Source organism: Hylaeus anthracinus, unplaced genomic scaffold (assembly GCF_026225885.1).
Source record: "Hylaeus anthracinus isolate JK02 unplaced genomic scaffold, UHH_iyHylAnth1.0_haploid 11985, whole genome shotgun sequence".
NCBI classification, from domain to species: domain Eukaryota; kingdom Metazoa; phylum Arthropoda; class Insecta; order Hymenoptera; family Colletidae; genus Hylaeus; species Hylaeus anthracinus.
In genome coordinates this window covers 11,469,046-11,488,329 of record NW_026534333.1, presented here as the reverse complement: position 1 = coordinate 11,488,329, position 19,284 = coordinate 11,469,046, and the positions used below count along the sequence as shown (strand labels likewise).

General features: G+C 39.7%; 1 protein-coding gene across 3 annotated transcripts in view; it reads left to right on the top strand.

The window, feature by feature from the left end:
- Positions 1 to 19,284, top strand: part of LOC128886647 (syntaxin-1A) — a 44,438-nt gene that overhangs the window by 15,277 nt on the left and 9,877 nt on the right. For all 3 annotated transcript variants that reach the window (XM_054141718.1, XM_054141720.1, XM_054141719.1), the window contains exon 3: positions 4,307 to 4,406. In XM_054141718.1, coding sequence (XP_053997693.1) covers positions 4,307 to 4,406 — 100 coding nt within the window. The remainder of the gene's footprint in view (positions 1 to 4,306; positions 4,407 to 19,284) is intronic.

The following is a 19,284-nucleotide window of genomic DNA, read 5'->3' as shown; positions in this document are numbered from 1 at the left end:
AGATGAAATCAGCCAAATAAAGTAAAAATTGAAATTGAAACTACAATCCTATCAAAGATAGTAAAGGTACAATTGTAAGACAGGTATCAAAGGTACGACGATCTAAACAGATGAAATCAGCCAAATAAAGTAAAAATTGAAATTGAAACTACAATCCTATCAAAGATAGAATTTTCTTCGAATAATGGATGACAAACAAAGACTCTGCCCTTTTTTCGATTGAACAATTACTCGTTGAACGTGAAATATACTTCAATTGTACTTTAAATTATCGTGATTCGTGTTGCGTGCAAGTAACGGTCAATAAGAATTCGTCCTTCGGAAACAAGTCTGTCGGATTCGTTCCAGATGATTGGTAGACTGTCTTCTTTATCTGTCACGTCATCCTTCCGAAGCACGTTCTTCGAAGTAACTGTGATTCCCTGAAAGTATATTCTCAACCGTTTAGCCGCGTCATGGTGTATTTATACGCTGTATCGTAACCACGACGAAACAGAAGGGCAACTCATTGGTTTCTACGTAATAGAAGCGATATACATAACAATATATTTTACGATGAATCGTACACCGTGTTTGTATACTGATAGTTATGCGGGTGCGCCATTCTGTTATTAATCACGGTGTACACCATACGACAGGTGTACGAATAGAGTTATCATCCCATGAATCATAAGAAAAAGAGTACACAAGATTTCACACATATCACAGATATTTTGTTAGAACAAAAACATTTTCATTGGACTTTACAGAGCATACAGGGTGTCCCAGCCTTAGGGATACAGCGCTCTAACTCCGAAACTATCGGCCGAATGCAACATTTCAAATATGGAAACTGCATGGTAAAATGGGGCTCACGTTTCAGCGAGAAGGAATTTTTGTTAACTTTCTTATTTAACGAGATATGATGGTCAAGTTTCGTTTTTCAAATGGAACTATATATATATTTTTTTGTATACCATGCGATAGTACTTTTCAAGACAAATTCATTAAGCTTTGATCTATTTACCTGATTTTTATTAGTTTTCAAGCTATAACGCTTCAAAGTTTGCTAATTTCCAAGGAAAAATCTTGGTTCGGCTCCGGGCGGTCCCATCGATGCGGTAAGCACCATGGGGTTTTTGAAATCGATACGGAGGGTTACGCTTGCGATTTCAGGCCCATGGAAGGAAAACGAGAAAAGTATTGACCGCTACTGATGCATTACTTGTAGCGCCGAGAATTTTATTCAATAATTCAGGTAATACGTTTCCTGCTTTCCTTCCTTGGGCCTGGAATCCCAATCGAGACCCACCGTATCGATTTCAAGAACCCCGTGGTGCTTACCGCATCAATGGGACCGCCCGGGACCGAACCAAGATTTTTCCTTGAAAATTAGCAAACTTTGAAGCGTTATAGCTTGAAAACTAATAAAAATCGGGTAAATGTTAGATAGACTGGAAAGTAATCTCGTTTACTTTACATTAAATTCAAACAAATTTGTAATAAATTCTTTTTTTTAGTCAACCAAAACCTAAATAAATCAATGAGCTAGTGAGTGATAAACAAGTATTTCAAATTGAAAAAAACGACATTACTTTCTAGTCCACCTAATACATTAAATCTACATGAATTCGTCTTGAAAAGTACTATCGCATGGTATAAAAAAAAAAATATATATATATATAGTTCCATTTAAAAAACGAAACTCGATCATCACATCTCGTTAAATAACAAAGTTAACAAAAATTCCTTCTCGCTGAAACATGAGCCCCATTTTACCATGCAATTTCCATATTTGAAATGTTGCATTCGGCCGATTGTTTTGGAGTTAGAGCGTTGTATCATTAAGGCTGGGATACCCTGTATAACGATATTTCCTCCCATCTTTTGCATCCGTTCGCGCCAACAATTTCATAACGCCATGTACTAGGCGTTGAAAATAATTCTGTCCTTTCTTAAAGTAAACTTACCGTTCGTCCATAATAGAAAATCCACACTATCCAGTACAGCACACAACGTGGTGTCCATCGGGTTGAGTCTTAGGTTGTGTAGATTCATTGGAATGTAGATGAGGTGGAAAACTTGGAAGCTTGGTAATTGAACGCAACTAAACGACGAGTAAATATTTCTACTTAAACCAGGATTATAAATGTTCGAACGTAAAGGGACAGAATTAATTTCTACGCGTAGTAATACCGTGTAGCATCGGGAAACGGAAAATGTTGGAAATTAGAGACTCGACGAGACAAAACGCCACCTACGCTTGCCCACGGCAGCTCAAAGTAGAAAGCTGGTGCGTAAATAGCATCGTCGACATCGTTGACATTTGTATCGGTCGCTATTTGCGTGGGTACGCATTAACTTTAATTGCTTTTATGCGTGGGAGTATATTGGATCTAATAAAGGTGAAACGTCGCGTTGAGCGTTACCGTGGAAACAACGGACGATCATTTTGTTACGCCTGAAGGGCGGACCGTTCCAGGTGAAATCAGACACTTTGATGTAACATTTCGAGTTGTGCCGAAACTTGGATACGTTTTAGTCTTTACCGATGCTTCGACAAGTGTCGATGAATTTTTCAAAAATTCTAAAATTTGGATAGATTGAAAAATGATTAATCTCACAGGGATCGCGGATGTAATCATGAATAATCATATAAACGACTCTTTACTCATTCCGTATAAAATGTAATTACAGTGGGTGTAGAAAGTGTTCGTACACCGATCAATTTTCAAAAATACTGTGTAGAATTGTAATTTATTAACTTATTTTTTATAAACAATGACATATTCTCTACATATTCTCGGAAATCTCTAGAATAGATAGATTACAACAAAAAAATTAATCGATAGAAACGTTGAAGCAATAAGTATTCGCACAATTGTTTAAAAGTACTTTACTCGAAATTTGATGTTTTCTAATTCGCACGGGGCAATAAACTAATGTGTTCACGTTACAAACTCTACTGTAAATGGTTCGTCATAAGAATCGTACAAATATTTATCGCTTCTATACTTTTACCCACTTTTCGCAATTTTTTGTTAATTTCACAAATTATATTAACTAGTAAATGTTGTTCGGACTATATCTATCATAGAGACTTTCGAGAATATGTAAAATATCATTGATTATAAAAACAAAAAAAAAAGTTAATAAACTACAATTTCACAGAAAAGTTTTTTGGGAAATTGATCCGGTGTACGAATACATTCTACACCCACTGTACATCTTGTAATTCAAATTCAAGTTTTTCTTGGTCCCCAACAACGGATCAAAAATTGTTAATCCATAACATTATGCAAATTGTACAGATTGAGGTTTACATGATTGCTTTCGTGCTTCGAAAATCAAATTTGCTATCGTCCACGCCGCTAGACTCTTCCGGCACGATAAAATTATTTTCAAGAGCGTGACGCTTGCGGTTTGATTGTAGGATTCTTTTTTTTCCTGGACCGTATAAAGTGACGCGGGTAGAATTCGTCGAATATCTTTTTATCGTGCTCGTCTTTCCTCCATCCATTTTTTAATTGCAATTATTTTCTTCTGAACGAGTGTGCAACACGGAAATGTATTTTTAACAAAGGATCAAAGTCTCTCAATATCTCTTTTTTTCCTCGTATGTTACTAGCTATACTCCGCGATTTTAGCCGCGTGGAATACTATTCTTATTCTACAATATCTCCACCCCAGCGCCACCGATCGGGTCCAAATTTTCCCGAAGACTTACTTTTTATTTAAATATCATACGGTGTGAATTCGAGCCAAATCATTTTTATATATCAATACGTATTTTTTCGGAGGGAGAGGGGAAATTATTCCAAGAGACTGAGCATCTCAACGAGTCATCCGTTATTAAAAAATTAAAATTTATGTTTTAACACGTTGATCGCCATGTCACCCACACATGGGTGACAGTGGTCTTCGCTGAACAACTAAACAAATTAATTCTGAAAGTCAAATATCAAAGGAAATAAATTCAAGTGGAATTTACAAATTTGTACGAAATTACTGTGTAGTTATTACGTAGTCTCCGATAGTTTAAATAATATTTAATCCTAGCAGAAAGTTTCAAGAATATTTGTCTGGCAGTCAACGTGTTAACGAGTGTATTATCGATGGGTTTGTGAGGTTTTTCCAACGGAGATGAAGTCGAACACGACCTTATTCGGACAATTCGTAATTATTCCAAACTGGACAGTTTTATTAGACAGATATAACTCTGACAAGAATACATTAAGAAACATAAAAAATAAAAATTGACAAAGGATCACTTACAGTTTTAAACCGACATCGTTGCGTCATTTAACAATATTCAATTTTTGCACAGGTGGAGGAGATCCGCGAAATGATAGACAGGATCCAGACGAACGTAGAAGATGTCAAGAAAAAGCACAGTGCCATCTTATCGGCGCCACAGACCGACGAGAGTGAGTACCGTTATGATAATTAGTCCGTTTTGTTCGAGCTTTTTGATTCGTTGTTGGAAAGAGCGTCCGTTTCGAACGATATTTTATGGTCGCCGTTTGCAACGCGACGCGTTCCTCGAGCTGTGGTCCAATAACAGACGATTATCTTAACCCTTTACACTTGGACTCGCTTGTACCATCAATTACGAAGACACTCTGTATAATAAGAAAATATGAGTCCGCGTTACATACAAAGAGACACCTTCGTGTCGAAATAAACTTAAGAAACAGGCTGCAGCGTAGGCAAGCCTCTTTCCACCTACGACAAACGTTATCGCAAGAAATAACGTGTTCGTGAGTATAATAATACAGGTTTGAAGAGAGCATTGGATGGAATTCAAAATTGATCGCGACTTTCGAAAAAAGTTACGTCATTGGTCAAGATTATCCACCGCGTACCTAAGAATTTTCTGTACTAGCGAAATGACGGATTCCTTTGAAATCGTGATTACCATTCAGGTCCACTCTACATAGCTGCTCGCATTACGCCAGGTCATCCCAGCGCTTTCTCGCATCGGTTCAGCATATAATAAGCATCTGTGGTCCCAGAACGCTTGCTCCAGAAACGAGGCTACGTTTCGCTGCGAAACAGCGTCCCCGTGTTTCGAAATTCCCATCCACCGAGTCTTCCATTCCATACTCGTCTCGAGCTAATTGCGAACGATCCGCTCCTATTCGCTTTTGTCATTGTCCTAATGACCACGTGACGAAACTTTCGCAATGCTGGCCCATTCACGCGACGTCTGTGTACGCGCATCGCGCTAGATTAGATTGCTATGGTCTCCATCCAACGTAGGAAAACGTAATCTGGACAGAAGGAACGCGAATCGCTTTCCCCCATCTTTCCTCAGAGCTGACGTTCGAGACTGCGGAGGAGTTCCTACGTCGGAAGGGGAGATTCGTCGTTTACTTTGGGGTTATCGATCTCCGCCAGTCGCGACGTCTCTTCTCTGCGTAGGAAGACGCGCGACGGTCATTGTAGCTTCCTCTTCAGCGAGGTCTTACTTTTTCTATGGGTTTTCCCTTCCTGGCTCTTTTTTGTTGCGACAGAACTGTTGACTGATACCTTCGCCGACAAATTGTCTTCGCACCCTCTCAGGACGGGACAGGTCAAGACGAGGAAGGAGATCGTATTCTGGCGCAGAGTGGACGGGTCGCGGGTCAAACAAACTGGGATTCCTGGACAGATGTACGCTTTACGCGTCCAGACTCCACCGTAGGTCATTGGGACAATTTACTGGAAAAGCTCGCTGTCCAAGGATCCCAGGAAAATGTGGCTGTTGACTGACACTTTCTCTGACAAATCGTCTTTGCGCTCTCCCAGGACGGGACAGGTCAAGACGAGGAAGGAGATCGTATTCTGGCGAAGAGTGGACGGGTCACGGGCCAAACAAACTGGGATTCCTGGACAGATGTACGCTTCACGCGTCCAGACTCCACCGTAGGTCATTGGGACAATTTACTGGAGAAGCTCGCTGTCCAAGAATCCCAGGAAATTGTGGCTGTTGACTGACACTTTCTCTGACAAATCGTCTGTGCAACGTCTGAGGATAGAATAGGTCGACTGGTCACAGGTCTGATATACCGAGATTCTTCGTGTTAGCGCAGGTCGTTCGAATAATGTATTGCGGCAAGTTGTTTCCTGGGATCTCTGGAAAACGTTTGCTAACAGGAGAGTCAGAAAAACTCCTTTCTCTTTCGTTATCCGCTGGTGACGTTTGTCATGTTCTCCAGCGTAAACATGCCAATCGGTCGCATCCACGATCATTGTGTAGAACACACGGAAAAGTTTTATTGATGATATTTCTTCGAGTTAATTTGAGATTTGCCACGGCGGGACTGGCCATACAATTGAAGCAAATTCTGCTCAAGCATGGCAGGTGTTTTCCCAGAGGTTCAACCTCAGTGACGTATCTGTGTACATTTGCATTGCCTCGGGAAAGTATACAAGCTCAGCAAATGGATACCATGCAAACTGACGTCTGCCAGCGTTTGCTGACGTTTGCACGGGCTTGCTTTCCGCCATTTTGACAAACCGTTTCTGGACCGTTTGTTAATTTGTGACGAGAAGTAGATCTTGCGTCATAGTTGGCCTCGAAGCCTGATATCCATCACTGAAAGACGTTGCCACGCGTATGATGCATTTGTACTATATTCTATGTATACCTAAAATAATTAAGAAACTGGGTTAAATGTACGTAACTAAGAAATCATTGGATTCATCTATTCTTTACGTCATACAGCAATGTTTTGATACGCGTACTGTCACTTGTTTTGTTCTTTATAGAAGGATTTAATTTTGGAAGAAAGAACATTTTTGAGTTACATTTGCCGTGATTGTCTCGTCATTTTAGGTACACGGTACAGCGCAAAAATACCATAGATATCATATTACTAAAAAGAATTCGTTAAACAGACTCTCGATATAAATGCCATTCCCTAGGAAAACATGTAGTTTTATAAAAAAAAAAAAATTAATGGTCACCTTAGAATTACGTCCACCTAGAAATTTATCACCACGATATACAGTGGCGTTCAAAAGTTCCCGGCCAGATGGTTTTTGCGATTTTTCTTCCAAAAGAAAAGTGTTAAGACATTTTTATTAGAATCATATGTAAAGCCACGTTACGTGAAAGGATACTTAAAAAAAAAGAAAAAAAAATCACCGCTATTTATTTTTCCTACGTCTTTATTTGTAAAATATGTAAATTAACGTGTTCAAAAGTTCCCGGCCAGCGTGTTTAACAAAAAATATATGCTTGGTTTTCATTTCGTAACAATTTCGGGGTACATTATTTAACATATTATAATCAATATTTCGTAGCCATGCCTTTTGAAGCAATAACAGCAGCACAGCGACAAGTAATGGATTCAATTAACCGAATAATGTAATCGCGTGGTATTTTGTTCCACTGTTCTATTAAATTCTGAACAAATTGTGTCTGATTAGAACTTCTATGATTTTTCATTCGACGTTTCATCTCTCCCCAGCGATGCTCTATCGGATTTAAATCCGCAGATTGAGAAGGCCAGTCTAAAACGTGTACTTTATTTCTAGACAACCACCTTCTTACGATTTTCGATGTATGTCTGGGGTCGTTATCATGTTGGAAAAACCAATTTTCTGGCATTTTCCTTTTACCATATGGTAGCACACGACTTTCTAAAATCTCTTTGTACATCACACTATTCATGATACCCTCAATTTTTATAAGAGGACCAACTCCTTGAGCGGAGAAACCTCCCCATATGATGCTTCCTCCACCATGTTTAACAGTTGGTGTTTGATACCTTGGATCGTTTCTTTTCCCAACTAAACGTCGTACATATTTTCTTCCGTCGCTGCCGGACAGATTAAATTTAGATTGAATTTAGATCTAACAAAACTTTTTCAATACTTTCATTTTGGAAGAAAAATCGCAAAAACCATCTGGTCGGGAATTTTTGCACGCCACTGTATCTCTCCCCTAAAAACAGTGCAGGTTCTATCACAAACATCTTTTCGAAGCATCTACAGTTCAGGAGATAGTCCCTCCTCCCCCCAAAAAGAGATCGAAACGAGAGACCCACGTTACGAGTTATTCGTCGCAAGTGTAAATCACGTTTACGTAACAGGTATTCTGCCTTCGACCAGCTCCGAAGATATTAATTTGTTGAATTAACAACGGTGGATCTTCGAGAACTAACCCGAGCGAGCGACTAAATAGCCAGCTGTTGCTGATTCCGCGTCCCTCTCGTACTATTTGCCCTCGTGATTGAGGCCTTGTCCCTCCTCCCTACTCCCACGGCCCGCTTCGCGTCACTTCTGACCGGTGACTATGCTCGCACCTATATCGGCAGGTCGAAGCTCCAGGGAAATAACTGAAGAGGTTAGCGCTGAACGAAATCGGACGGAGGAAAAGAGTAGGCGTTTCGTGTCTGGCGTTGGCCGGCGTAGCGAGAGGATCGATCGAGCCCCTTTTCTCTCCTCGCGAGGCGAGGAAGACCGTGTATCCGAATACAGTAGAACCTTTGAAGCATTTTTTTTCATTACAGACTATTGTCTAAAATATCTCGTTAACTAATCATCTTCTTGCCACTTTGCCCTAATACTATCTTACGGAGAATGACGAAAGGTATCGATCTACGTAAAATAACATATGCATTTCTATTTAAAAGATTAATGCAACTATCGAACATACATCCACCATTGCACTTATACAAAAGAAACCTCTCTTAAGCTGGCAGGACAAAATCAGCAGAATCGTATCGAACATAGCGGAATATTTAATACTTATTTTGTACTATTTTGTACCACCAACAGTAATTTTGTACCTCGTGCCGTTTTCAACAAAATCGTTGCGCTGCTAGCTTAATATCAAGCAGGACCACACGTCCAAATGAATAAAAATGAAAAAATTAAATTTAATACTGAATTTGTACTAATTTGTACCATCAAAAGAAATGTTGTGCCTGTTACCGTTCTCAAGAAAATCGTGGCACTGCTAGTTTAACGTTAAGCTAGTCGCTGAAAATGTTAAAAATTAATATAAGTGAAAAAATCAAATCGAGTCATTTAGTACTGAATTTGTACTAATTTGTACCATCAAAAGAAATGTTGTACCTGTTACCGTTCTCAAGAAAATCGTGGCGCTGCTAGTTTAACGTTAAGCTAGTCGCTGAAAATGTTAAAAATTAATATAAGTGAAAAAATCAAATCAAAAATCAAATCGAGTCATTTAGTACTGAATTTGTACTAATTTGTGCCACCAAAAGAAATTTTGTGCCTGTTACCGTTTTCAAGAAAATCGTAATATTAATATTAAGCTAGTAGCGCCACGATTCTTTCGTAAACGGTAACAGGTACAAAATTTCTTTTGGCGGTACAAATTAGTACAAATTCAGCACTAAATGTATCCACATTAATTTTTTCATTTTTATTCATTTTGACGTATGGTTCTGCTAGCTTAATATTAAGCTAGCAGCACCACGGTTATTTCGAAAACTGTTAGAATCGTATTTTTATAAACTTTATTTTCTAAAGGATTACAACGTATACAGGGTGTTCCAAAACTCGGGGAGGAGCCGGAAATGGGGGGTAGCTGAGACGATTCTGAACAACAATTTCCTTTGCACAAATGTCGGATGGGGCTTCGTTAAGGAGATATTAAGCGAAAACCCCGACCAATCAGAGCGCGCGTAGACCGTTGGAGCGGCCGCGGTAGCGAAGGCTACGCGCTAGGTCGATGCTTCGATGCACGTCGAGTCACTTGTTCGCGTGTAAGCGCGGCCACCAGCGCGTAGCCTACGCTACCGCGGCCGCTCCAACGGTCTACGCGCGCTCTGATTGGTCGGGGTTTTCTCTGAATATCTCCTTAACGAAGCCCCATCCGACATTTTTGCAAAGGAAATTGTTGTTCAGAATCGTCTCAACTACCCCCCATTTCCGGCTCCTCCCCGAGTTTTGGGACACCCTGTATAAGAATGTCGGAGGAAAGATGTCCGAAATTCACGAGGACCCGTACCACTTGACTTATTTCGACGGACCGAGGATCGTCGCTTTCTGTCCCTGCTAGGACCCCACCCCTCTTTCTACTTTAAGAAAACACAGACTTCCTCAAGACCCTTAAGTGGCAATCGTTGCATTCCAACAAAAACGGCGCGAGGTACAAAATTATTGTTGGTGGTACAAATCAGTACAAAATAAGTACTAAATACTCCACCAAGTCCGATATGATTCCGCTGATTTGGTCCTGCCAGCTTAAGAGAGGTTATAAAATATATGATCCTACAAGTGCAGCATTCTTCGAACCATTCATTTGTTTCACGACCTGCACGCTTACTTGGCCCACCCTGCGTTGTATTACGATACATGCACACGTAACACACGCATGCGTGAATATACACCGTATATATGCAAGAGCTTAATAAGTTTGGAAAGATCATTATAAACTCCCACGAGGATATACAACATACGCGTGTGTATGTGTGTGAATGCGTCATACGTCACGAAATTATTGACTTTAAAATATCATGTCCACGCATGTCACCGTCGGATCCGAAAGGGTTAAATGCGGGACCGCCCAGTCGTATCGGTCCGGCGCGATGGCTCGCCGAACAGTCCGCGCGATCCAATAGCGGGCCACAGGCTGCGCTTTGAGTATTGCTGGCGTAGCATTTAAATGCCTCCACTCTGACAAGCCTTCCTATCCACGCAATATAGTACAATCCACTGTTCATTTCTGTATTTCAGTCCGCTAAATTCTCTATCTATTGTTCTTCTTTGACGTCTTCTTTCTCGTCGCACGTTACGCCCCACTATTTCAATCTTTTCTGACGAATGTCGATCACTGCATGCTCCATACGGCAATATACGGCATACGGCAACAATTTGCATTCTGTATTTTATTCGAGTAGAGGGTGATCGTTATTCAGATAAGTTGGTTTTCGACAGCCAAATACAAAAATATTCCAAAATTGCTTTTGTATTTAAGATTTCACCGGTGCTAAACATCAACAAAGTCTCTAAATAAAATTCATTTTATGGTAGGAATTTTAAGGCTACGATATTGGAAAGAAATTTTAACCGAATTTGAACGATCTTTGATCACACGGCCGGTTGCTAGTTATTATTATTTAAAGAGGAGCAGGCAGGATGTCGCGCGACATTTCTCGTCTTCGCCGCAATCATTGTAATTACACGATTCCCTCCAGAATCGATCGATCGAGATTTTACAACCAGAAATAGCTCGTTTGTCGAAACCGATGTCGTTCGCAGCGACTCGGATAATATCGATCAGAGTAGACGAAAGAATGAAATTTACGGACACGAAGCGAATCAGAGATGAGACGATCTCTGGTGGGGGTAGAACGAGCGCGGAATGGAGAGGAACGAAGATGGCGGAAACCAATACGCGTTCAAATCTTTCATCTTCGAGCAGATTCACTGATATATTGATAACGTCCTTATTCCACGACCGGAAAAATTGCAGATATCTTGTATCGAGTGGAACAATATTGCTCGGGAACGAGCCAGAAGTTGCCTTTAAACCTAACGTAAAATGTACTGCGTGGGACTTAAAGATTTCAGTACTCGGATATTCGTTTCCAAGGGATTTCCAACTATCACCAAACTTGTGGGAGGAGAGAGATTTAAAGGCCGCTGCGTTAAAGAGCCAAAGCTTCCAACGACTGAGAGTTATCATACTGATACGAAGCTCCCCCAAAAAATCAAGTCTGAAATTTAAAAGTCTCGTAGTACGAAGATAGAGGTAAGACGACTGCGAGTGGTTAGGAATGTGGCATCCGTAGAATGGTATGAAAAGTTAATACGGATCAGATTGGCGAGGTAAGAAGGAGATCAAGTGCGAAGGGTCTCGTAGATGAGGGAGCAGATGCGAAAAATCCATCTCTGCCTCGCGTTCAATCAAGCTGACATTTCGAAAGGGAGGGAGTCGTGATCATATTCGGTAGATAAATCGGGGGCTATTATACACTCGCGAAGGCGAAGGCTTCGGGCGGTTTTTAAATCCAGGGTCGCGCGTACCTGCCAGCGGTATTGGAACTACAGAAATTCTCGACTGTAGGTGTCAAAGCCATCGACCGACGCGGACTCGCGTGCAGCGCCTTCGTTATCGAATTCGACGAGGAACGAACACCTCCGAATGACCGACTTTACAATAGATATCGATTTTTCGTTGCTCGTTTCCTCCCTGCTCGACCCGTTCTTCCCAGGGATGAGTTCCGTTCAAAAGCGACGCGTTCGTCGGGGTACAATGTATAGACGGGAAGTACGAAAGATCTGCCCCTGGGAGGCGGGAGCTTCGCGTATCTGTATTCGCTGGAATGTTCGACAATCTTTTCATGACTTGTGCGGCTTGGCTAGGTCTATTTGTATGGAACGATTTACCAGGACGCCTCAGAAAGCGTGGGACATTTTGAAACTTCGAGATGTAACAGAACAGTGATAGGGGCACCTCGACCGACCTACGTATTGTAGGATTTATTATATGTTAGTATATTTATAAAATACTGACTTAACTATTAACTAAAACTAAAATGAATAGAGTCCGCTCAACTATCCGCTCTACGTTAATTCGCACCGTCTTTTCCCTTCGACCGCTCAACTGAATCTGTCCTCCGACGCTTCTTTCTTTACCTCCCCTTAAAGTCAAGCACTGCCAGGGTTTTTCCCAGGCAGGGGAACGTTGTTCTAGACAGCCTCGCCGAGGCGCGCCTGGACAACATCAGCCCAAGTGGCCAGGTCGTAAATTAAACTAAACTAAAGCTACGTTACAATATCCTTATACCTATCCTATAACTAACGCTCTCTCTCTTTCTCTCTCACGCACATGCACACATTCCCACTCCTACAGTATGTTTTGCGTGATACTGGACTGCGTTGCAGATCGTTATATGTCTTTAACGGTAGCCGATGAAGCGTGTGGCTGCCTAAAAGGTAGTATTGTGGCGACCATTGAACGAGATCATTAAATTATCTATATTTCCGAACCGATCACTTTCTTTCACCAAGAGTCCTACAGAAACTTGACAATTTGTATGTTTGTCATGGAGGATATCGGCCGTGGATCGCTGACGTTTCCCCGATGAAAATGAGTTCAAACACGAGCCGATTCGGACGACTTTTCATTTCACGTAATCGGGTAATTTGTAAGAATGATTCGAATGACGAATTATTGAAAGTAATTGAAATGCGTCGTGTTTGTACTCGTTTGTTTTTCAAATCCTTCCCAATACGATGGTACAGGGTTATCCAAAATAGACTATAGGAAGTTTTTTTTTTTTTAATAGATACTCTTTTTAATTTTTTTAGTTTTTTTTTAGTTTTTTTTTTTTTTTATTTAATTATCAGATATTATCTATGACAATTATGCGTGAAAAACGATATTTGTCAAATGACCACCACGACCACGCTTACAGACATCAATTCGAAAATCAAAATTTTCGATAACATTTTGACATATTTGCTCGTTTAATTCACCAGTTTCATTTCTAATGTTGTTTTTCAGGTCATGAATTGTTGCTGGCTTGCTGGCATAAACTTTACTTTTCAAATAACCCCAAAGAAAAAAAACCAATGGGGTGAAATCGCACGATCGAGGTGGCCAATTCACATCGCCATTCCTTGAAATTAATCGACCATTGGATTTCGATCGCAATAAACTGATGTTTTCACGCGTTGTGTGTGGCGTAGCTCCATCTTGTTGAAAATAAACATTGCTTATGTCTGTGTGGCATTGTTACGTATAAATAATCAATAATCATTTCATTATAACGTGCACCATTCGCTGTAACTCCATTCTCATTCTCGTTTTCGAAAAAGAATGGACCGATTACGCCTTTCGACGAAAATCCACACCAAACGGTAACTTTTTCCTGGATAAAGTGATTTTCCTTTAATGGCTTTTCGATTTTCATCTCCACGAGTGAGACAATTTTGCTTATTGACGTGTCCATCCAACGTGAAGTGAGTTTCATCGTTGAAGATGATGTTGCGTGAAAACAATGCATCAATTGAACGATGTTCTAACAACCAATTAACGAAATTTCTGCGTCGCGAATGGTCACGTTCTTTCAATTCTTGAGTTAATCGAACTTCGAAAGTATGCAAATGCAAATCTTTATGCAAAATTCACCACAAACTGCCATAAGAAATAATTCTAAGAGGATTAAATTCTTGAGAACGACGTGGAATCGAAGTTAATGGATCATTAGCAACACTTTCACGAACAGCAACAATGTTTTCATTCGACCGAACTGTTTTTGGTCTGCCAGACTTTGGTTTATCATGAACAGATCCGGTTTCATCAAATTTGTTAACCAGATTTCTAATTGTTTGTTCTGTTGGTCGATTATGTACGCCGAAAAAATCACGTAATCTACAGTGGGTATTTTTTTATTGAACACTGATTTTCAAAATAAATTTTAGTCGCTTTAACACGCTCTGCAATCGTATACGACTCCATAGTTCAAATTGTCTATCATTGTAGGTTAGAAATAAAAGAAAGTGACATGGCGTTTGATAGATGTTCTCATTCAACATCCTAAAGGTACTTTTGGATAACCCTGTATTATTCTCATAAAGATACAATGGAAAATATAAAAGTTAAGGGGGTATACTAAATTAGGAGGTCTAAAAATGTGGTTTTTCGTGAATTTTCTTACGATGGACAAAAATAATTAATTTTATCGAACTGTTTATTCTATTTTTATACATATTTGAGTAGTCTGTAGAAATTTTTTCAACAAGAAATATTCCAATTGTAGCGATTGTGACGCATATTTGTAGACCACCTCACAATTAAAACCTCCTATTGGGAGGAAAGATGCAAGTCGTAATTTTGGTTCCACACAAAAAAACCAAAGGAAGTTTTCATTTTCATACGTTTTTCTTCTATGTAACCTAAGAAAAATCCGCAAAAATGGTGAAATTACTGCAAGTTTGAAAAAAAGAACGAGCTCTTTGAGTGAAAAAAATCACTTTAACTTGATAAAAAATGTTGGTAAAAATTCTTTTTGTATGAATTTTATTAGTTCACATAGAAAGAAAACGTATGAAAATGAAAATTTCTTTTGTTTTCGTTTTTGTGTCAAACCAAAATTACAACCTGCATCTTTCCCGCCGATAGGAGGTTTCAATTGTGAGGTGCGCTACGAATGTGGGTCACAGTCGACTCAATTTGAATATTTCTTGTTGAACAAATTTCTACAGACTACTCAAATATGTATAAAAATAGAATAAAAAGTTCGATAAAATTAATTATTTTTTTCCATCTTAAAAAAGATTCACGAAAAACCGCTTTTTTTTTAGCCCTAATTCAGGATACCTCTTTAAGACAGTAATGGACGTTAATTATGTCACACGGCGAGTAACTTTTACACAAATACTCTGCCAATTAACCAATCGATACTGGTTACGGCCAAACGATAGAATCTTGTCACTTGGTTTGAAATCATCGTAGAATCGAAAAGGTATCGTTTATTGGAAGGCAGGTCGGTTACGCGACGGCCCCCTCGCGAATCGTGTGTCGCGTATCGCGTATCACGACATTGGGAGGGGGAGCAGAAGGGTCGGTGGGCTGGTGTAGAGTAGGGTGGCAGGTAACGCGGATCGATTTCGTTGCTCGGTACGTCGTCGGTGTAGCTCGAAACGAAAGCGTGTCGGGTATCAAAGCGCAGAGCACGTAGGAAAAATCGAATCGAAGTCAACGTACTTTCTTTCGCAACGAACAGGATTTGTCGCAAATCTGGACTGGCTCGCGCAAATTCATGCTCTCGCGCGTAATCGCGCCGCACTTTTCTGCTCCACGCCCACGGCTATTAATTTGCCGGGCGCAGGTGTCGTTCTAATTATTCTATCGCATTCATAAAAAATAATAAAAAATAATAAAATATTTTGCTCTGTGATGTACGATAATATAAGATTCTTTGCTGAACTTTTCGGAGCATCTGTATTTATGAAGCTTAGAGACAATTTTTGATTTTCAAGATGTATATGATCAACAATTTTTATTTTTCTTATTTTACTCTTGCTTTACTCGACACTCTCAGTCGTTACTCTTAATCGTTATTCGTTGTCTAGTGTTGGGTACGCAGGTCCGTCCGTGCCATTGAAGCCAGGGCTTAGCCACACTCGCACCTGGCCGTCTGTTATCGCTTTTCGACAATGAACAATTTTTCTGGGCCGCAAAACGCGCGCGCGATTCGATCGAATTCGAGCGTCCCGTGTTTCCCGAGCGTGCCGAGGTCTCGAGAGGCCTTAGAAGTAGGTCTGGCACGTTTCCACCCCCGTATTAACCCAATTCCATCGAGCACCCTCGACGCCGGGGAATGCGCGGCACCCCGCGTCCTCGCATCCTCGCACCCTCGACCCTCGTCCACGGTTCTCCCTGTATATCTCTGTCCCCTGTCCCCACGCCTACGCCACCACCTACTCGCGCACGCGATGCACGCATACGAGCGTACCGCGTGTACGCGCTTGCGAAACGGATCGGATTTAACGAGCATTCCGGCCGGGGGTAGACTGGCGACCTGCGACATTCGAGAAATGATGTTTCCACCCTTACGGCGACCGGACGTCGGGTCATGTATGACCCACTATTCAGAATACTAGACATGGCCGAACTTCTCTCCTTAGTCAACATTTCGATGATAATAGTTTCGATGATAATAGTTTTGATGATAATTAGACTGTGGGTTTTTATTCGTTTACCGTGCACATTGATAATAAATAGATGATAATGATATCTTTGACAATAACGCTAGTATACAAAATTTAAAAAAAAAAAAAAGAAAATGAACATTCAATGCCACAATTTTTTTCTTACGTATTTCGGCCTACTAAACTCGAAAATCGCGAGAAAAAATTTTTCTATGCGTAGATTTTTTTCTGACATACGTACACATTTTAGGCCGTATCTCGAGTTAGAAACGTCCGATTTGGTCGCACAGGACGCCATTTTAAAGGTGATCGAATTTCCAACAATCGATTTTTACATTGTTTTCCAATCGGTTCAAAGTGTTACGAGCCAATATGTATGAGAAACTTTGATTTTTTCGGCTAAAATAGAACACGAATATTTCTTCCATCGCCATGGAAAAATAGAAATTGTCAAATTGTGTTCAATTTCTTGTTGTCTACGTATAGATCGCCTTTTTTACGAAGGTTTCGTTGAAGAAAATCTATGGATAAATACCGGAGTTGGGAACAATTGAGTAAAGGTACAAAAATTCCAATTTTCCTCTGTTTTTGTATTTTTCTTCTATTTATATAGGAAACGTTTATGAAACTGTCAAATTATGTCCAGTTGCTTATTGTTTCCGTATAGATCGCACTTTTACGAAGAAAACAAGCTTTTGTTAAAGAAAATCGATTACCTTTGGAAATTCGATTACCTTTAAAATGGCGTCTTGTGCGATCCAATCGGACGTTTGTTACTCGAGACGTGGCCTAAAATGTGAAGGTATGTCAGATAAAAATCGAAAAAAAATTCAAAAATTCATATTAAAAAAAACCTATCCATAGAAAAATTTTTTCTTCCGATTTTCGAGTTTAGTAAGCCAAAATACATAAGAAACAAATTGCGGCATTGACTGTACATTTTGGCTGTAAACCAAACTAATTTGGTTTGTAATTAACCAAATTAAACGTAACGAAAAGGTATACCCGCTTCTCCAAAACGAAATAACAATATTATTGTATTAATTCTAGAATATATTCAATATATATTTCGTATATTTTTTGTATGTTTCACATATTATTATACGTCATAAATGCATAAAATCCGCAGTCTAATAATAATCGTAAAGTAAGAAGTAGTCCGAATAAGGTAGTTCTTAGGTTCATTTTAATAAAACTTCGGAAGTCCAGTGAATCTTAAAAAGATTTCATGAAAAGTGTGAAACGATCAACAGAAACCAATAATAATTCAAGAGGAGTATGAAATCCTAAAACGTGACACGATGAATTATTATTAAACGAGACCCGTATCATGTAATGAAATATAATTAATCAAATATGAAGAAGTGATGCAGATTGTACTAGGACGGTACAACAAAAGATTTAAATTAACTCTACAGTGTCTGCTCGATAAATCCAATTAATACAGTTCCTTTGTCGAGTTTATTTTGTACACTTACACGAGTAAAAGAGTGCTACAGAAGATCTCGTTTAATATAATGAAAAATATGAAAATATTTTTCTTTCTACTTAAAGGGCGACACACCGATATAGCATGCTACGTGGCTTTGAAGTTTCGGTCACTGGCTCACTTGTTGTTTTTTATCGCGCTCATACTCGGAGTATCTCATTCACTCTCCCCATCAGGCGGTACACGCGACGCTCAGCCTCAGATTGAGATAAAGAAAGTCCATTCCTGGATTAAAATCTCATGGCATACTCGTCGCGAGTCTCCAAGCAGATCCGAGTTTGTAGCTTTTACTGAAGTTTGCTTTAAAACTCTTGAAACCTTTTACATACAGAAAAAGATTTCTGCGGTATCTTAACATCGTTTCATCTCGAATGAATATTAATTAGTAAAATAGGCGTCAGGTTAGGATTATAATACCTGTTTCGAACTTTTACTTTTAACATTTACGTTTAACATTTACGTTTAACATTTACGTTTAACATTTAGCCCTAGACATTTGCTATTTAATATTTTCGGTATTTCGTTTGAGATCACCTTTGAAATACGATCGCAGTAACTATTTTCCATCTAGAATGGGAACGGAAATAAAAATGATAGAACGATCGAGATATTTATTTGTTATACGAAAACAAGGATTTAGGAAAATTGCCGCATATTAAGTATTAACTAGTGTTAGCATTAACTAATCCACGAACGTCAGGTAATCCAGAAATAATGATGTGTACAGTTTTCGGCCAATAAAGTTATATTCGTGAAATCGGGGTTTAACGTTATCAGATTTCGTCCTTCTTCTTGGCTTCGATGTCCCCAACGTAAATATTTGCGATGGTGACACGCCAGCCAAGTAGCAGACGCGGCGTTTCTTCTGCCGCATATTCCAGGATCCCTGTTGCGGGGACGGTGCAACAGTCCACGAAAGTATCGAACTGCGATCAGATGTCTTGGAACATTGCCGCGTTACTCCGCAGCATCATTTTTTTATTTACATCTTGACGAAACACGGCGAACCTGTACCACCACCATCACTGACAAAAATATTTGTCAAATCTTTTTAAATATTTTCAATATTATTTTCGATGGAAAGTCATTACTATAATTACTATACAGGGTGTCCCAAAACTCGGGGAGGAGCCGGAAATGGGAGGTAGCTGAGACGATTCTGAACAACAATTTCCTTTGCAAAAATGTCG